General features: G+C 44.3%; 1 protein-coding gene and 1 long non-coding RNA gene across 2 annotated transcripts in view; both read left to right on the forward strand.

Moving 5' to 3' along the window:
* ZMPSTE24 (zinc metallopeptidase STE24) overlaps positions 1-9,527 on the forward strand; it is a 44,201-nt gene extending 34,674 nt beyond the window's left edge. The window contains exons 8-10 of the mRNA XM_003273323.3: positions 981-1,085; positions 6,213-6,356; positions 7,802-9,527. Coding sequence (XP_003273371.2) covers positions 981-1,085; positions 6,213-6,356; positions 7,802-8,026 — 474 coding nt within the window. The 3' untranslated portion in view covers positions 8,027-9,527. The remainder of the gene's footprint in view (positions 1-980; positions 1,086-6,212; positions 6,357-7,801) is intronic.
* A 1,713-nt stretch (positions 9,528-11,240) lies between these two features.
* LOC115837515 lies at positions 11,241-14,131 on the forward strand. Its single transcript, XR_004032531.1, has 3 exons — positions 11,241-11,624; positions 13,620-13,720; positions 13,864-14,131. It is a non-coding gene; the product is annotated as an uncharacterized LOC115837515 (long non-coding RNA).
* The last annotated feature ends 1,651 nt before the right edge of the window (positions 14,132-15,782 follow it).

A 15,782-nucleotide genomic window follows, 5' to 3' on the forward strand; every position in this document is an offset into this window, starting at 1 on the left:
GAGATGGAGTCTCACTTTTTCGCTCAGGTTGGAGTACAGTGGCGTGATCTTGGCTCACTATAGACTACGCCTCCCAGTTTCAAGCAGTTCTCATGCCTCAGCCTCCTGAGTAGCTGGGATTACAGGCATGCACCACCACGCCTGGCTAATTTTTTATTATTATTATTATTTATTATTATTTTTTTTGAGACGGAGTCTTGCTCTGTCACCTAGGCTGGAGTGCAATGGCGTGATCTCGGCTCACTGCAACCTCCGTCTCCCAGGTTCAAGCGATTCTCCTGCCTCAGCCTCCAGAGCAGCTGCGATTACAGGCGCATACCACCATACCCTGCTAATTTTTTGTATTTTAGTAGAGACAGGGTTTCACCATGTTGGTCAGTCTGGTCTCGAACTCCTGACCTCGTGATCCACCCACCTTGACCTCTCCAAGTGCTGGGATTGCAGGCATGAGCCACCACGCCCAGCAATATTTTGTATTTTTAGTAGAGATGGGGTTTCGCTATGCTGGCCAGGCTAGTCTGGAACTCCTGGCCTCAAGTTATCTGCCTGCCTCGGTTTCCCAAAGTGTTGAGATTATAGGCGTGAGCCACTGCAATTGGCCTAATCTTTGAAAACAAAATTTCTAATGGTTTTGTAATATAATGTGACTGTCATATAACTTTATCATGATTTAACTATTGTCCCATTATAAAGATTTCTATTTCTTCCAGTTTGTTTTTTTCCTAATCTAAGTTAGTCTAGACTGTGAGCTTTATGTAGTCTGGGAATGTCCATCTTGTTCGTCATTCTGTCTTCAGTGCTTAACCCACTGTCTCATGTGGAGCGGTGGTTCAGGGAATGTTTTGTTAAGACAATCAACAGTTTTGAATAAAACTGATTATTTCTTTAAGTTAAAATCTGTGAAGGGCTATTACTGGGTTAAAAGATAAAACTTTTTAAAGATTCTCAATAATTTATTTTTGATTTTTTTTTTTATTCAGAATAAGAAACAAGGATGTAAAAATGAGGAGGTACTCGCTGTACTAGGCCATGAACTGGGGCACTGGAAGTTGGGACATACAGTCAAAAATATCATTATTAGCCAGGTAAGTGTGGAGTGACAATTCTTTTTTTGTGGTATGGTAGTCAAATTCGAACTATGGCAGGCATGAGAGGTCATATAAGAGAGGCCGAGACAGACTCCACAGCCAGGCTACCTGGTTTCCCATCACAGCTCCCTGACTTACTACCTGTGTGACCTCAGGCAAGTTCCTTAACCTCTGCCTCTGTCCCCTCATTGAATGATAATACCTCATAGGACTGGTTAAGAATTAAGTGAGTTAATACATGTAAAGAGTTTAGACTAGCACCTGGAACATGGTGAGTACTATATAAATTATTGTTATCACCACCATCATCACCTCCAGGGAAAGAACTTGGAAGATCAAAAGGAACAAGCCTAGATAAGTTGGACATTAAAATGCTTTTTTAAAATTAAATTTAAAAAAATTTTTTTGAGACAGAGTCTCACTCTGTCACCCAGACTGGAGTGCAGTGATGTGATCTCGGCTCACTGTAACCTCTGCCTCTCAGGTTCAAGCAATTCTCCTATCTCAGCCTCCTGAGTAGCTGGGACTACAGGCACCCACCACCATCCCCGGCTAATTTTTGTATTTTTAGTAGACACAGGGTATCACCATGTTGGCCAGGCTGGTCTCGAACTCCTGACCTCAGGTGATGCGCCCACCTCGGCCTCCCAAAGTGCTGGGATTACAGGCGTGAACCACTGTGCCCACCCTAAAATGCTTTTTTTTTTTTTTTTTGAGAGGAGTTTCACTCTTGTTGCCCAGGCTGGAGTGCAATGGCGCTCACTGCAGCCTCTGCCTCCCGGGTTCAAGCAACTCCCCTGCCTCAGCCTCCTGAGTAGCTGGGATTACAGGCACATGCCACCACACCTGACTAATTTTTTTTTTGTATTTTTAGTAGAAACGGGGTTTCGCCATGTGAGCCAGGCTGGTCTTGAACTCCTGACCTCAGGTGATCTGCCTGCCTCAGCCTCCCAAATTGCTGGGATTACAGGCATGAGCCACCACTCCCGGCCTCTAGAATACTTTTTTAAAAACATTTTTTTCTTTTTCTTTTCTTTTCCATTTTTTTTTTTTGAAATGGGGTCTCTCTCTGTCATCCAGGCTAGAATGCAGTGGTGTGATCTCAGCTCACTGCAGCCTGCACCTCCCAGGCTTAAGCCATCCTCCAGCCTCTGCCTCCCTAGTAGCTGAGACCACAGGTGCATGCCACCACACCTGGCTAATTTTTTTGTATTTTTGGTAGAGACCAGTTTTCACTATGTTGTCCAGGATGGTCTTGAACTCCTAAGCTCAAGTGATCCACTCACCTTGGCCTCCCAAAGTGCTGGAATTACAGGCATAAGCCACCGTGCCCAGTCTAAAACATATTTTTCATTTAAAAATTATTATTATTATTATTATTATTTTTTTTTTTTTTTGAGACGGAGTCTCACTCTGTCGCCCAGGCTGGAGTGCAGTGGCGCAATCTCGGCTCACTGCAAGCTCCGCCTCCGGGGTTCACGCCATTCTCCTGCCTCAGCCTCTCCGAGTAGCTGGGACTACAGGCGCCCGCCACCACGCCCGGCTAATTTTTTTGTATTTTTAGTAGAGACGGGGTTTCACCGTGGTCTCGATCTCCTGACCTCGTGATCCGCCCGCCTCGGCCTCCCAAAGTGCTGGGATTACAAGCGTGAGCCACCGCGCCCGGCCATCATTTAAAAATTATTGCCGGGCGTGGTGGCTCACGCTTGTAATCCCAGCACTTTGGGAAGCTGAGATGGTGGATCACTTGAGGTCAGGAGATTGAGACCAGCCTGGCCAACATGGTGAAGCCCCATCTCTACTAAAAATACAAAAATTAGCCAGGTGTGGTGGCGTGCACCTGTAATCCCAGCTACTTGGGAGGCTGAGGCAGGAGAATTGCTTGAACCCAGGAGGCAGAGGTTGCAGAGAGCTGAGATCGCCCCAGTGCACTCCAGCCTGGGCGACAGAGTGAGACTCCGTCTCAAAAAAAAAAAAAGAAAAAGTTACTATATATTCATTGGAAATTGTAGAAAATACAAAAAGAAAGCAATTCCAATAATGTTCCTCCTCTGGGTTCTAGAACCTCTAAACCAACAGATGTTTAGGCTTTGGGTGAAAAAGCACTATATCGTGCTGACTAGTTCTGAGCATATGTGGCCTTAACTGAATCTTCAGTGGGTTTTCAGACCTTTAAAAAAGCTGGCTGAGCGAGGCATGGTGGCTCATGCCTGTAATCCCAATGCTTTGGAAGGTTGATGAGGGAAGATCACTTGAGGCCAGGAGTTTGAGACCAGCCTGGGCAACATAGTGAGATCCCCTTCTCTCCAAAAGGTTAAAAAATTAGCTGGGCTTGGTGGTATGCACCTGTAGTCCCAGCTACCTGGGAGGCTGGGATGGGAGGATGGCTTGAGTGCAGGAGATCAAGGCTGTAGTGAGCCGTGATCACACCACTGCACTTCCAGCCTGGGTGACAAGGAGACCCTGTCTCTAAAAAAAATTAAAAAGGCCAGCTGGTTCTGGGTGATGGATTACATGGGAAGACTTGTGAACTCCTGTAGGCACTTTCCTGTATCTTTAGGTATAGAAATGCATTCCTTGGCTTGAAGCTATGTTGTGTGGATACGTGACACTGAGTAAGATTAAATAAGTCCAGGTCCAAGTTCAATTGAGTTTTCAGTCTAATAAGGAAAATCACTGCCCCTTCCATGAGGGAAGGGCTCCAGTGGAATCAGCCTACCACAAGCTGGTTAAATGGTCCCTGAGATGTGGTACCTTATCAAGGCTGGGATTGATTGCTTCTCTGGACACATTGGGCATATGGCATGCGCCAGTGAGGAGGGTGTCTGTGTTGACTAATACATTAACTCCATCTTTGTCACTGTGGCCACTCTATTCATAAAGTCCCTTGACCAAGTCATGGAGTGGCTACAGAGAAAGGCTAGCTGACCTTCACAAGAGCAGGTGTCTTCCTCACTTGACCAAGAGCCTCCTTGACCTGGGACTCTTTGGGTGAACAATATTAGGCCAACTATAGTCAAACTCTGCAGTAATTTTGGAAGTTTTTCACATACCTCTTTTCCAAATCTCCTTGTTAGCCATCCTCTACTTTTTTCCAAGGCCCTAATTATCCGGCTGAACCATTTTTTTCCCACTGCCAATGAATTAGGATATATATCCTTGCCTCAGGCTCCCTCTCCTCCCAGGCTGAGTAGACAGTGAGATATACACCTTAAAGTTCCCCTCACCGAGAGTAATTCCCTTCACCACTGCCTTCCAAGACCATCCCTGAGTGGCTCTATAATGCCACAGCAGTCCACTTACATCTGGTGCCAGCATATTGTATTAAGTTATTTGTAAAATAGGCTCTGATTTTGTTCCTGTTCAACTAATTGATTATAGGGAATGCCATATGAGTAAGGGTTGGTTGAGGGTTGTTGGTGGCAGGAGTTGGTGTACTAGAGTATGAGCCATCTGCTTATTTAACTTACTGGTGCCTTCTTAACTTGCTTCATTTCCACTCTTATATCTACCACTTGTCCTTGATGATGAAGTGCTTCTGGGCATAGTGGTTTCCTGGCTAGACAGATTAACATATTAACATAGCATCCAGTTCAGGAGGGATAGTTCAGTTTGCAGGATCATGGTATCCCATGGCCAGGAATTCAGTCTGTAGTAGGGCCCAGTAGCAAACCAAAAGTTGTTTTTCAAAAGGACAATGGTTACTTGACAAAAGTGGATGCATAGATTATAAGTATAGGAGACTTCACTGAGTTTTCTGTTGGAGCTTGTCATATTGGATCCACTGAGTTATAAGGATGAGTGTTGAAGCTGCTTGTCCTGGGGCAGCTGGTGAGCCTTCTTATGCTCTGAGCCCCATTCTAAGCTGACAGCTTCTTGGGTCATCTCGTTTGGGTCAAATGGTTTGGAGCAACACACTTAAATAAGGTACATGTGGCCTCCAAGATCCTAATTTGCACAGAAAAAGAATGTTGTGTGTTCTCCAACCTTACTCCAAGAGGTTGTATTTTGGTATAGATTTTTTATTTTTTTCCCCTCTCATTTATTGATCAAGATGGATCTACTTTTTCCCCTGACCTTTCTAACTATTCGGTACAGCTCCAATGAGCCTAGAGAGGATTCAAGGGAAGCCTGTTTCTTTGGAGCCTCCACTTCAAAGTCAGGTGGGAGGTGTTGTATCTGATTACAGTGTTATAAAACAAGGTCAGAATCCATTCTAGCCCTTCACCCTTTTACAGAGAGAAAATATCCCATTGCTATTGACCACTTCAAACCCTCAATGATAGGAGCCTCAACTTAAGCTTGCCCTTATAGAAAATGATACAGTTTATACATTTGAGAACATTTTATTTTACTTTTGAAATAAAAGTGAAACTAAAAACTACTGGCGGGGCAGGATGGTTCATGCCTGTAATCCCAGCACTTTGGGAGGCTGAGGTGGGCGGATCATCTGAGGTCAGGAGATTGAGACCATCCTGGCTAACACGGTGAAACCCCGTCTCTTCTAAAAATACAAAAAATTAGCCAGGCGTGGTGGCGGGCACCTGTAGTCCCAGCTACTTGGGAGGCTGAGGCAGGAGAATGGCGTGAACCTGGGAGGCAGAGCTTTCAGTGAGCCAAGATCATGCCACTGCACTCCAGCCTGGGCGACAGAACGAGATCTGTCTCAAAAAAAGCTACTTAAATCATTTGTTCTGTGATCACACTAATACCTTTCTTAAAATCACACTATGATTTTTTTTTTTTTTTTTGAGATGGAGTCTCACTCTTGCCCAGGCTGGAGTGCAGTGGCATGATTTCAGCTCACTGCAAGCTCCGCCTCCCGGGCTCATGCCATTCTCCTGCCTCAGCCTCCCGAGTAGCTGGGACTGCAGGCGTCCACCACCACGTCCAGCTAATATTTTTTGTATTTTTAGTAGAGATGGGGTTTCACCGTCTTAGCCAGGATGGTCTCGATCTCCTGACCTCGTGATCCACCTGCCTTGGCCTCCCAAAGTGCTGGGATTACAGGCGTGAGCCACCACGCCCGGCCACACTATGATTTCTTATACTTTATGGATGCTACTGATCCCATAGTGAAATCGGCTTGGTAATAACTTAGAAATTTCATGTCCTTCTTTCTAGATGAATTCTTTCCTGTGTTTTTTTTTATTTGCTGTATTAATTGGTCGAAAGGAGCTTTTTGCTGCATTTGGTTTTTATGATAGCCAACCCACTCTTATTGGACTATTGATCATCTTCCAGTTTATTTTTTCACCTTACAATGAGGTAATGTATGATCTTTAAAATTATCACACATATGCTCTTGCCTGCTTCAAATCTAGAGCTTTCAGGATAGTGAAAAAGGAAATAGAACAGTACAGTTTTAACAAATAGATGAAACAAAGTCTTTTAGTCCCCTGATTCACTGGTCAGTATGACAAAGTAGCAGAAAAATTCAAGCCCAAATAAATAAACGTTTGCATACTCTTAGGAAAATATAAGTAGAAAATTAGACTTCAGTGGTGAACACCTAAAAGGACTCGGTAGATGGAGATTAACTATTTGAATGTTGTGTCCTAAGCCACATGTTCACCAGTGTTTGGGTAAAAATCTTATGTGTATGAGGGGACAAAGCAAACACTAATTGAGTCTGTGTACGGCTCAGTAAGGGAAGCTTAGTGACTGTTCCTCTCCTCCGTGACCACCTGCCTCCATATAGCCTGAGGGATCCACCCAAACCCACAAAATCAAAATCTAGTATTTTGTGGTAAATGAAACTTAAGAACATTGCTCTGTGTTAGCTCATTAGGGGTATTCCGTGTTAGTGATAATACATAGGTTAATAAGACTATATAACACACCTGACAATGGCATCATTTCATGATGTTTGGTAAGGCTTCCAAGTTAAGCTAAGAAATAATTTTGAAGATCTTGAGGTATCTCCATTCAGAAGAATTCTTTCTTGGGATAGATTGTAGAGTTAAGATGAGCTAAATGAATTACATTTTTCTATTATGTATGGTGGGGACACCAGGAAAGAAAAATGGAGGGGCATAGATCATATTCATATAGCATTGTCCACATAAACAAAATAAATTTGGCAGAGAACTGAGATGTATTATCTTAAAACTCTTTTTTTTTTTTTAAGATGGAGTCTCACTCTGTCACCCAGGCTGGAATGCAGGGGTGTCATCTTGGCTCACTGCAGCCTCCGCCTCCCGGATTCAAGCAATTCTCCTGCCTCAGCCTCCTGAATAGCTGGGATTACAGGCGCCCATCACCAGGCCCAGCTAATTTTTGTATTTTTACTAGAGACAGGGTTTCACCATGTTGGCCAGGTTGGTCTCGAACTCCTGACCTCAGGTGATCCACCTGCCTCAGCTTCCCAAAGTGCTGGGATTACAGGTGTGAAGCACCACCCCCGGCCTGAGCATGACTTTTGAGTCTCATGTCAGCACTCCAAAGTTTCAGATTTTGGAACATTTCAGATTTCAAGTTTTTGGTTAGGGATGTTCAACTTTTATATGTGTTTTTGGCCTGTTTGCTTGGGAGAAAATAAGGCTCAATTTATAATTTCCTCACCCTAGGTCCCCTAAATATTAGTGATCGTTCTTTTGTCCTGCCATTCCTCTTATCCCAAGCCAAACTTCCTCTACAGTCTCAGCTCATGGAACCTTCAGTAACAACGAAAAGGTGGACAGTGGCTAAAACGCTTCCATTTTCTTTTTCAGGTTCTTTCTTTTTGCCTAACAGTCCTAAGCCGCAGATTTGAGTTTCAAGCTGATGCATTTGCCAAGAAACTTGGGAAGGCTAAAGACTTATATTCTGCTTTAATCAAACTTAACAAAGATAACTTGGGATTCCCCGTTTCTGACTGGTTGTTCTCAATGTGGCATTATTCTCATCCTCCACTGCTAGAGAGACTTCAAGCTTTGAAAACTATGAAGCAACACTGAAATGCCCAGGGTCTGTGACTGAAGACATTTCTGATTATTTCTGTCCTGGCAGCATGTTCCAGCTCTTGATGTTTTTAAACTTTTTTTTAAAAGAAAAATTAAGTACAGAAAAGCCCAGATTTAAATACATTTAATATGTCATTTCAAAAATGATTTTAATGATTCATTTCTTAAAACACTGAATGAATTTTGAAGCTTAATGTTTTTAAAGGCATAGTTTTATCTTTGACGTCTAATTTACCATCAAGTTGTAAAATTATCTGGAAAAATACAGAACTTGTTTTATTTGTATACTTATATGGAATCTGCATGTGAGGTGTTTGAGGGCATATGTTTGAAAGAGGGAGCATCACCACGGGAATCCTTTCTGTGAGGCGGAAACAGTGGTCCTGAATCATTGTGCTCATACTTAACTTGAAATCTGGTCTTACTTTCATGCTGTTGTGATTTCACCTGGTGAATCAGTGTTTTAAATAAGAAAGGTAATAGTTGGTAAGGCCAATGTTATTTAAATGAAAGTAGTTAGAAAAATGCTCTCCTATTCTACCAAATTTTAAATTTCCCTCTTCCCTCTCTTGCTACACAGTGATCAAGAGTTTCTCATAGTGCTTTGAAGTTAGAAATTATGTATAGGATATTTTAAATCATTGAGTTTTGTGGGGTTTTTTTGTTTGTTTTTGTTTTTTGGAAAATCCCTGTCTTTATCTTTTTTCCCACATGGTAGATATGATCCCATTGGGAGTAAATTGTAGCTTTTTCTCATTCATGCAGTAAATAATACATCCTTTCACTTAGCAGAGATGGCCATATTAAACACGTTTTGCTATGTTAAAAGTGGCAGAACAGGAAAGACAAATTAAAAATAACATTTTTTAAGCGACATAAGGGTGAAATACTGATGAATCTCTATGACATTACAGGGAAAAATATATAGTTTTCTATCTCTTTCAAGGGCAGAAGAGTTTTCATTTTTATTTTTGTAATTTTATGTGTAAGTCATAAATACTACTTAATCAGGCCTGATTCTACTTTTGAAAATTACAGTTCTTGAAATGCAGATAATGTTTACTTTGAAAACAAATGTCATGAAAGATTTCCAGTTTTTAAAGCTATGTGTTTCACTGCTTCATATCTCTGTCCACTTTCTGAATGAGAACTTATTTTGTGCCTAGAGCTCTCACTCACTGATAATGCTTACCTTCTGGGCATTTATTCCAAAGTGGGATCGACTGTACGCCTTTGGTATCTGACCATAAAGTCTTTTGCTCCGCTGACATTTGGGTGATGTTTTCACATGGAAATATAATAAAAATTAAAATCTAGTTTAGTACTGCAGTATTTCTTTTCCTAAGGCTAAAGAGGAGCAGTCCTATGCCTTTTATTCAGCATCCTTTATCTGTGACATCATGCTCTGATAACTGCCTTTCCTTCCTTCTGTGCCTTTGAATACAAATTTCAGTTCTACAGAAGTGAAACATTAAACATTGCCAATGCAAATGTATGTACTTTGTCTTTAGTTTGATATTTGTGTATCATTTGTTTAATTTGTGTATCATTTGTTACCTGAACATATGTTTATTACCCGAGAGGAACTGGGTGCTAGCGATGAAGAGCAGAATGAAGAAATAGCCCTAATGATGAGTGGTGTCAGCACCACCACTGTGCTTTACACAGTCTCTTCAGTGTCTTGCTCCTGCTCTGCTCCAGAGTATCACCTATTCTTGCAGATATTTCCTTGGAAGCTTCATTTGGAATCATTCCTTCTCCATTTTTATAACCTCAAATTGTTGAGCCTGCCTGATCTGCTCCAGCTGCCTCTTTGGTTTTCCTTACATATGGTGGCAGTAATTAGCTTTTAAATATGTGACTGACTTAGTCACCCACACTTTATGGATGGCAGAGGCATAGGGATGGGTAAAAGGATACTGGTAGGTTCCTAAGAAATTGACCAATCAAGGGAAGAGTAAATAGGCCCACCAAAGAAGGAATAGATGGCACTCTGCACCCTAAGAAAGACTTGGTGGATGTGCAGCAGGGGCAAAATTGAGTAGGTCAAGGCCTTGGGTAAAATGGCATAACTCCAGCAGAGTTAAGCTCTGAGTCTAAGGTAGAATCTCTGTTGTGTGTATATACTGGCTTTATCTGAGTTGGCCCTTTGCTGAGGTCTGAGAACTGCTTGTAAATTCTGCCTCTGTTTAGGATAGGAGAATTCCCAGGATCAGTTCAGTGGTTTTAGTACCAGATGATGGTCCCAGCTTGCCCTTATACTTTATATGCTCACTGTTACCCCTGATCCTACATGTGATATTCCCCTCCCTGTGGAAACCTTCTACTTGTTGTTGTTTTTTTTTTGAGAAGGAGTTTCTCTCTTGTTGTCCAGGCTGGAGTGCAATGCCCTGATCTCAGCTCACCGCAACCTCCACCTCCTGGGTTCAAGCGATTCTCCTGCCTCAGCCTCCCGAGTAGCTAGGATTACAGGCTTGCGCCACTACGCCTGGCTAATTTTTTGTATTTTTAGTAGAGATGGGGTTTCACCATGTTGCCCAGGCTGGAGTGCAATGGTGCGATCTCGGCTCACTGCAACCTCCACCACCCAGGTTCAAGAGATTCTCCTGCTTCAGCCTCCTGAGTAGCTGGGATTACAGGCATGTAAGCCACCACATCCGGCTAATTTTTGTATTTTTTTCTTTTCTTTTTTTTTTTAGACTCTCTGTCGCCCAGGATTGAGTGTAGTGGCGTGATCTTGGCTCACTGCGACCTCCATCTCCCAGGTTCAAGTGATTCTTCTGCTTCAGCCTCCTGAGTAACTGAGATTACAGGCATGGGCCAACACACCTGGCTAATTTTTGTATTTTTAGTAGAGACGGGGTTTCTCCATGTTGGCCAGGCTGGTCTCGAACTCCTGACCTCAGGGAGTCCGCCCGCCTTGCCATCCCAAAGTGCTGGGATTATGGGGTGAGCCACCGTGCCCAGCAAGTTTTTGTATTTTTAGTAGAGACGGGGTTACTCCATGTTAGCCAGGCTGGTCTCGAGCTCCTGACCTTGTGATCTGCCTGCCCTGGCCTCCCAAAATGCTGAGATTACAGGTGTGAGTCACCACACCTGGCCATGTTCTTACATACTTTCTGTATCTTTGATGGTTTTGAGTATTCTGCCATCATTAGCAGAAAGCTAACTACCACTTAAGGGCCTTACGTTCTATCCTAAGGGCAAAACAAAACTACAGATAATTTGTAATCCAAAACTTTTATCCAGAAACATTTTAAGACCACAGTGATGTGAGCAAGTAACTTGAATGATGTGTGCCAGGCTGAGTTCAGTTTTGTGGGAAGGCAAATGCAATCCATCGTGGAATGGGATAGTCCCATTTAGACAATATGGATAAGGAAATCTTGGGTTCTTCTCTGTTATCCAGGATGATTTCCAGGGAGGAGGATTTCCTAAACAGTTTGACCAGAAACAGCTAGGAAGATACCTCTGTGTGTTCTAAAAACCTGTGAAGCCGGCACCGCCAATACTCAGGAAGCAGATTCGCCTTACTCTGCCCTTGGCTGAGTCAGAGCTCCCCTCTGGCTCTCTGGATGATGATGAGTAACAGGTAAAGTATTAGGATTAAGCCTGGGGCTCTATAATCCAATATGCCACTTACTAGTAAGACTTTGGGTAAGAAACTTGACCAAGACTGTATTTCTCCATCTGTCCCAACTCTAACAAGCGCCGCTCTAGGTGATAGGGAATACATGGTAAACAAAAGGTACAAAAATCCGCCACCTCTTGGAGTTTACATTCTAGTATCAGGGAGACAGACAACTAAAATGTATTTACATGGTGATACATGTTTTGGAGAAAAAAGGCGGGGGGCTGAGGTGTTTGGGTGGGGGTGGGAGCTGCAATTTTATTTTATTGTCTTTTATTTTTTTGAGATAGAGTTTCACTCTGTTGCCCAGGCTGGAGTGCAGTGGCACGATCTTGGCTCACTGCAACCTCTGCCTCCCGGGTTCAAGCGATTCTCCTGCCTCAGCCTCCCAAGTACATCCACCACCACACCTGGCTAGTTTTTGTGTTTTTAGTAGAGATGGGGTGTCACCATGTTGGCCAGACTGGTCTCGAACTCCTGACCTCAAGTGATCCACCCGCCTTGGCCTCCCAAAGTTCTGGGATTACAGGCATGAGCCACCGTGCCTGGCCAGCAATTTTAAATAAGGTGGTCACAAAAAGGCATCACTGAAGGTCACGTTTGAACCAAGACCTGAAGGAAATGAAGAGTGAGGTGTTCTAGGGAGGTATCTGGGGGAAGAGCATCCCAGATGCTAGATTTTGCAGGACCTTGTAGGCCATTGTAAGAATTCAGGCTTTTCCTTGAGTGTGGTAGGAAGCCATTGTAGAGTTTTAGGCTAAGGAGTGACATGATCTGAATTTTTAATAGGACCACTCTGGCTTCTATGTTGAGGAGCAAAGGTTGAAGCAAGGGACCAGTTGGGAGAGGCTTGCAGTCCTTCCTGCAAGAAATAATGGTTCTAGACTGGAGTGGTAGTCAGGAGGTGGTAAGTGGCTGGATTCTGGATATATTTTTAAGACTGAGCCAACAGGATGTGCTGATGGATCAGATGTGGGGTCTAAGAGATAAAGTAGGAGTGGAGGATGACTCCAGTGTATTTGGCTTAAGTAACTGAAAAGATGGAGTTGCCCTTGGGTGAGATGGGAAAGATCGCAGGAGGGGGGATTCTGGAGGGGAAGATCAGGAATTGTTTTGGACATGTTAAATTTGAGATGCCCATCAGACATCGAAGGGGAGATGTTGAGTAGGCAGTTGGATCAATGGATCAAGTTAAGCAGCGAGATCTGGACTGGGGATATATAGCTAGAGTTTAAAGCCATGAAACTGAATGAGATATGAGAGGAGCCAGAGAAAAAGATGTGGTCCAAGGACCAAGTGACTTTCAGATACTGGAGACGTGAGAAATCAGCGCAGGAATCTGAGAACAGTGTGGTGAGCTAAAAGCCAAAGTGAGACCAACCCTTCCCATAAAGGGGAGCAAAGATTTGGGATAGTATCTACAGGTGGGATTGAGACAGAGATTTTATTTTTTAACATGGCAAATGGGGTAATACCTACTTTACAGGGCTGTGATAGGGATAGTATGAGGTAATGTTTGCAGACACTTAGCACAGTATCTAATAATATAAGAGCTCAACAATTGATACTTGTGGGTGATATTAATAATTCACCCTAATTGCTATGAGGTAAATAAGCACAAAATTAAAATGTTTCTGGGCCAGGTATGGTGGCTCAAGCCTGTAATCCTAGCACTTTGGGAGGCTGAGGCGGGTGAATCATGAGGTCAGGAGATCGAGACCATCCTGGCTAACACAGTGAAACCCCATCTCTACTAAAAATACAAAACAATTAGCCGGGAGTGGTGGTGGGTGCCTGTAGTCCCAGCTACTCGGGAGGCTGAGGCAGGAGAATCACTTGAACCGGGAGGTGGAGCTTGCAGTGAGCTGAGATTGCACCACTGCACTCCAGCCTGGGTGACAGAGTGAGACTGTCTCAAAAAAAAAAAAAAAAAAAAAAAAAATGTTTCTGACCCAGCTGGCCTTTAGGGTGAGGAGAGGATTGCCAGAGAGATGAAGTTTGAAAGAGGAGTCAGCAGCAGCAGGTGTGGGACTCTCCTCACAGGCTGCATTCTAGAGGTGCGGTTTGGTGTTGAACCTTTGCAAAGGGGCTGGGCTGTCTTGGTGCAATGCCCTTTCTGTTAAGCTTCTAAATCCCCGTTTTCCTAATTGTAAACAGGGGAATTGAGTTCCTTTTTTTTTTTTTTTTTTTTTTGCATCAGACTGTTGCCTCCCAAGATTCAACTGTCAAAGGGCAGGTCCCTGTTCTCAGTAGGTGAGGGAATAAAACTTGGACACCGGGCCATCTCAGAACACATCTCAGCCGCACACAAATGGAGACCAGATCCCTTCCTTCCTGGTTTGTTGATTGGTGGGATCTTCCTCTGAGCATCCTGAACATATTCATTTAATAAATATTTATTGAGCACCTGCTGTGTGCCAGGCACTGTCTGATGTGCTGCAGAATAGAACAGCAAATAAGAGCAAAAGTTTCTACCCTCGTGGAGCTTATATTCTAGTGCTTTATTTTGAATAGTGCTAAGTATGGAAGAGAAATAATAAAGCAGAATGGTATTCTGGATATCAGGGTAAGGATGAGGTCAGTTTTGAATAAAGACCTGAAGCAAGGTCACTGGCAGTGATATTTTGGGGAAGAACATTCCAAGCAGAGGGCATGGCTTGTGTGTTGTGCACGTGTTAGAGGAACAGCAGAGGCCGGTATGGCTGCAGTGGAATGTACCAGAGTCTAAGCACAAAGGTGAGTTTAGAAAGGCACATAGGAGATTCGTAGATCACAGCAAATGGTCTGAGTGAAATTCACCCACCAGGGAGTCTTACATAGGCTACCAACCACTGGTCCTTAGGAACTAGCCCCCTTTCAGCCCCTTCAAATTGCTGTCAGAAGGAATGAGGTGTAACTGCATGCGATTTGTGAATCATCAGCCTCTCTGTGGTGCTGAAACCCTCCAGTGGACCATCTCTGGGAATGTTGCAGAGAGGGATAAGGAAAGGGCCCCAGGGCAGGTGCATCAAGAGACTTCAAGAAGTAGAGTGGCTCTCTAAACGTAAGGTTCCAGGCCCTAGGAGCAAGTGAGGGATCCAGCCCAGGGAAGGGAGAACCGTCCTCCCCACCAGGTATGTAATACCTAAGAGCCTGCCCAAGGCTTGGCTTCAGCTGCCTCCTGCAGCTCGCATCCTCTCCCTTCCTCTTCTGTGCCCTGCACTCCAGGGGGCCCTTGGCGGCTACAGTAGCAGCATGGCCTTCTCTGGGGACTGAGATGCTGTAACTTGGGAATTGCCCAAGCACTGAGGGTGAAGCCACATCAGTGGCCCTCAGTCTAACCCCACCGTGTCCCTCCTGTGTCCCTGGATTGGAGTAGGGGGGCTGAGATGTCACTAGTGATAAATGTGTGTTGAGAGGAGGAGGGAGGAGGGAGGATGGGCTAGTGGAGGGTAGTGGGTAGAAGGAGGAGGGCAAGGATGCGTCAGCATAGAGGGGACTTGGAGCTAAGTTTGTGGTAAGGTGAGAGGGCCTAGGCTTCCGCACATGCTTGGACTTCAGGCTGGAGTCCCCGAGCCTCAGCCCCTTCCCCTCCTCTTCCTCCTTGAAGGCCTACAGAGCTATGGGCTGGGAACCCCCAGGTAGTACAGATCAGATCTGAGCTAGTCTCTCCTGGACTTTTTTCATCCAAGTCCATATCTGTTTCTCTGATGAACCTGGAAACCCCTGGAAGGCAAGAACAAGGTCTTCCAATCTTTCACTACCAGCTCCTACCCCAGGGCCAGCACACCGTGGGTGCTGAAACTCACAGAGGACCTTCCAAGTGGCAGACCCTGGCAAGACACTGGGTGTGCTATACTGGGATGAACAAGATACAGGTGAGTCCTTGCCACAGTTGTACAAAGGCTCAAAAGGGATTCACCCAAAGTTACACAGCAGGTCAGCACCCTGCCTCTATCCCTAGGTTCTTCCCACAGATGTTCCTCAAAACTGCCATGCCATCCTAATGCTCAGAATTCAGGTGCCCAGAGAAAACGCCCCATCCTGCCCTCCCCCTCTAGAGCCTCTGTCCTTCCTGCCTGGGCAATGGAGGCCCAGCAACAACTGCCCCATCCACAAGAAGAGAAGCCCAACAACTCC

This window comes from Nomascus leucogenys, chromosome 12 (genome assembly GCF_006542625.1).
Source record: "Nomascus leucogenys isolate Asia chromosome 12, Asia_NLE_v1, whole genome shotgun sequence".
NCBI lineage: Eukaryota > Metazoa > Chordata > Mammalia > Primates > Hylobatidae > Nomascus > Nomascus leucogenys.